Raw genomic sequence first — 216 nt, 5'->3', positions numbered from 1 at the left:
GTAAGAATCCAACTGCTGAGCAACCCCTCCGACAGGTGGCTCTTGCTGGAGAACGAGGACCCGGCCGAGCACCTGCACTGGCTCATCGAGCAGCTGGCGGTGGCGGAGGCGGCGGGCGAAGCGGTCCACCTGCTGGGACACATCCCGCCGGGCTCGGGCGACTGCGACCGCACATGGTCGCATGTCCTCAACGCCATCATCGCCAGGTAGCAAAGG

The 216-nt window shown here is 66.2% G+C and overlaps 1 protein-coding gene across 2 annotated transcripts in view; it reads left to right on the top strand.

The window, feature by feature from the left end:
* The window catches only part of LOC119588470 (sphingomyelin phosphodiesterase-like), a gene marked incomplete at its 3' end in the record, with an annotated part of 48,524 nt that overhangs the window by 18,372 nt on the left and 29,936 nt on the right, over window positions 1-216 (top strand). For both annotated transcript variants that reach the window (XM_037937116.1, XM_037937117.1), the window contains 1 exon segment: window positions 36-206. In XM_037937116.1, coding sequence (XP_037793044.1) covers window positions 36-206 — 171 coding nt within the window.

This window comes from Penaeus monodon, chromosome 24, assembly GCF_015228065.2.
Source record: "Penaeus monodon isolate SGIC_2016 chromosome 24, NSTDA_Pmon_1, whole genome shotgun sequence".
NCBI lineage: Eukaryota > Metazoa > Arthropoda > Malacostraca > Decapoda > Penaeidae > Penaeus > Penaeus monodon.
The sequence above is the reverse complement of the archived record's forward strand: the minus strand, read 5'-3'. Positions and strand labels throughout refer to the sequence as shown.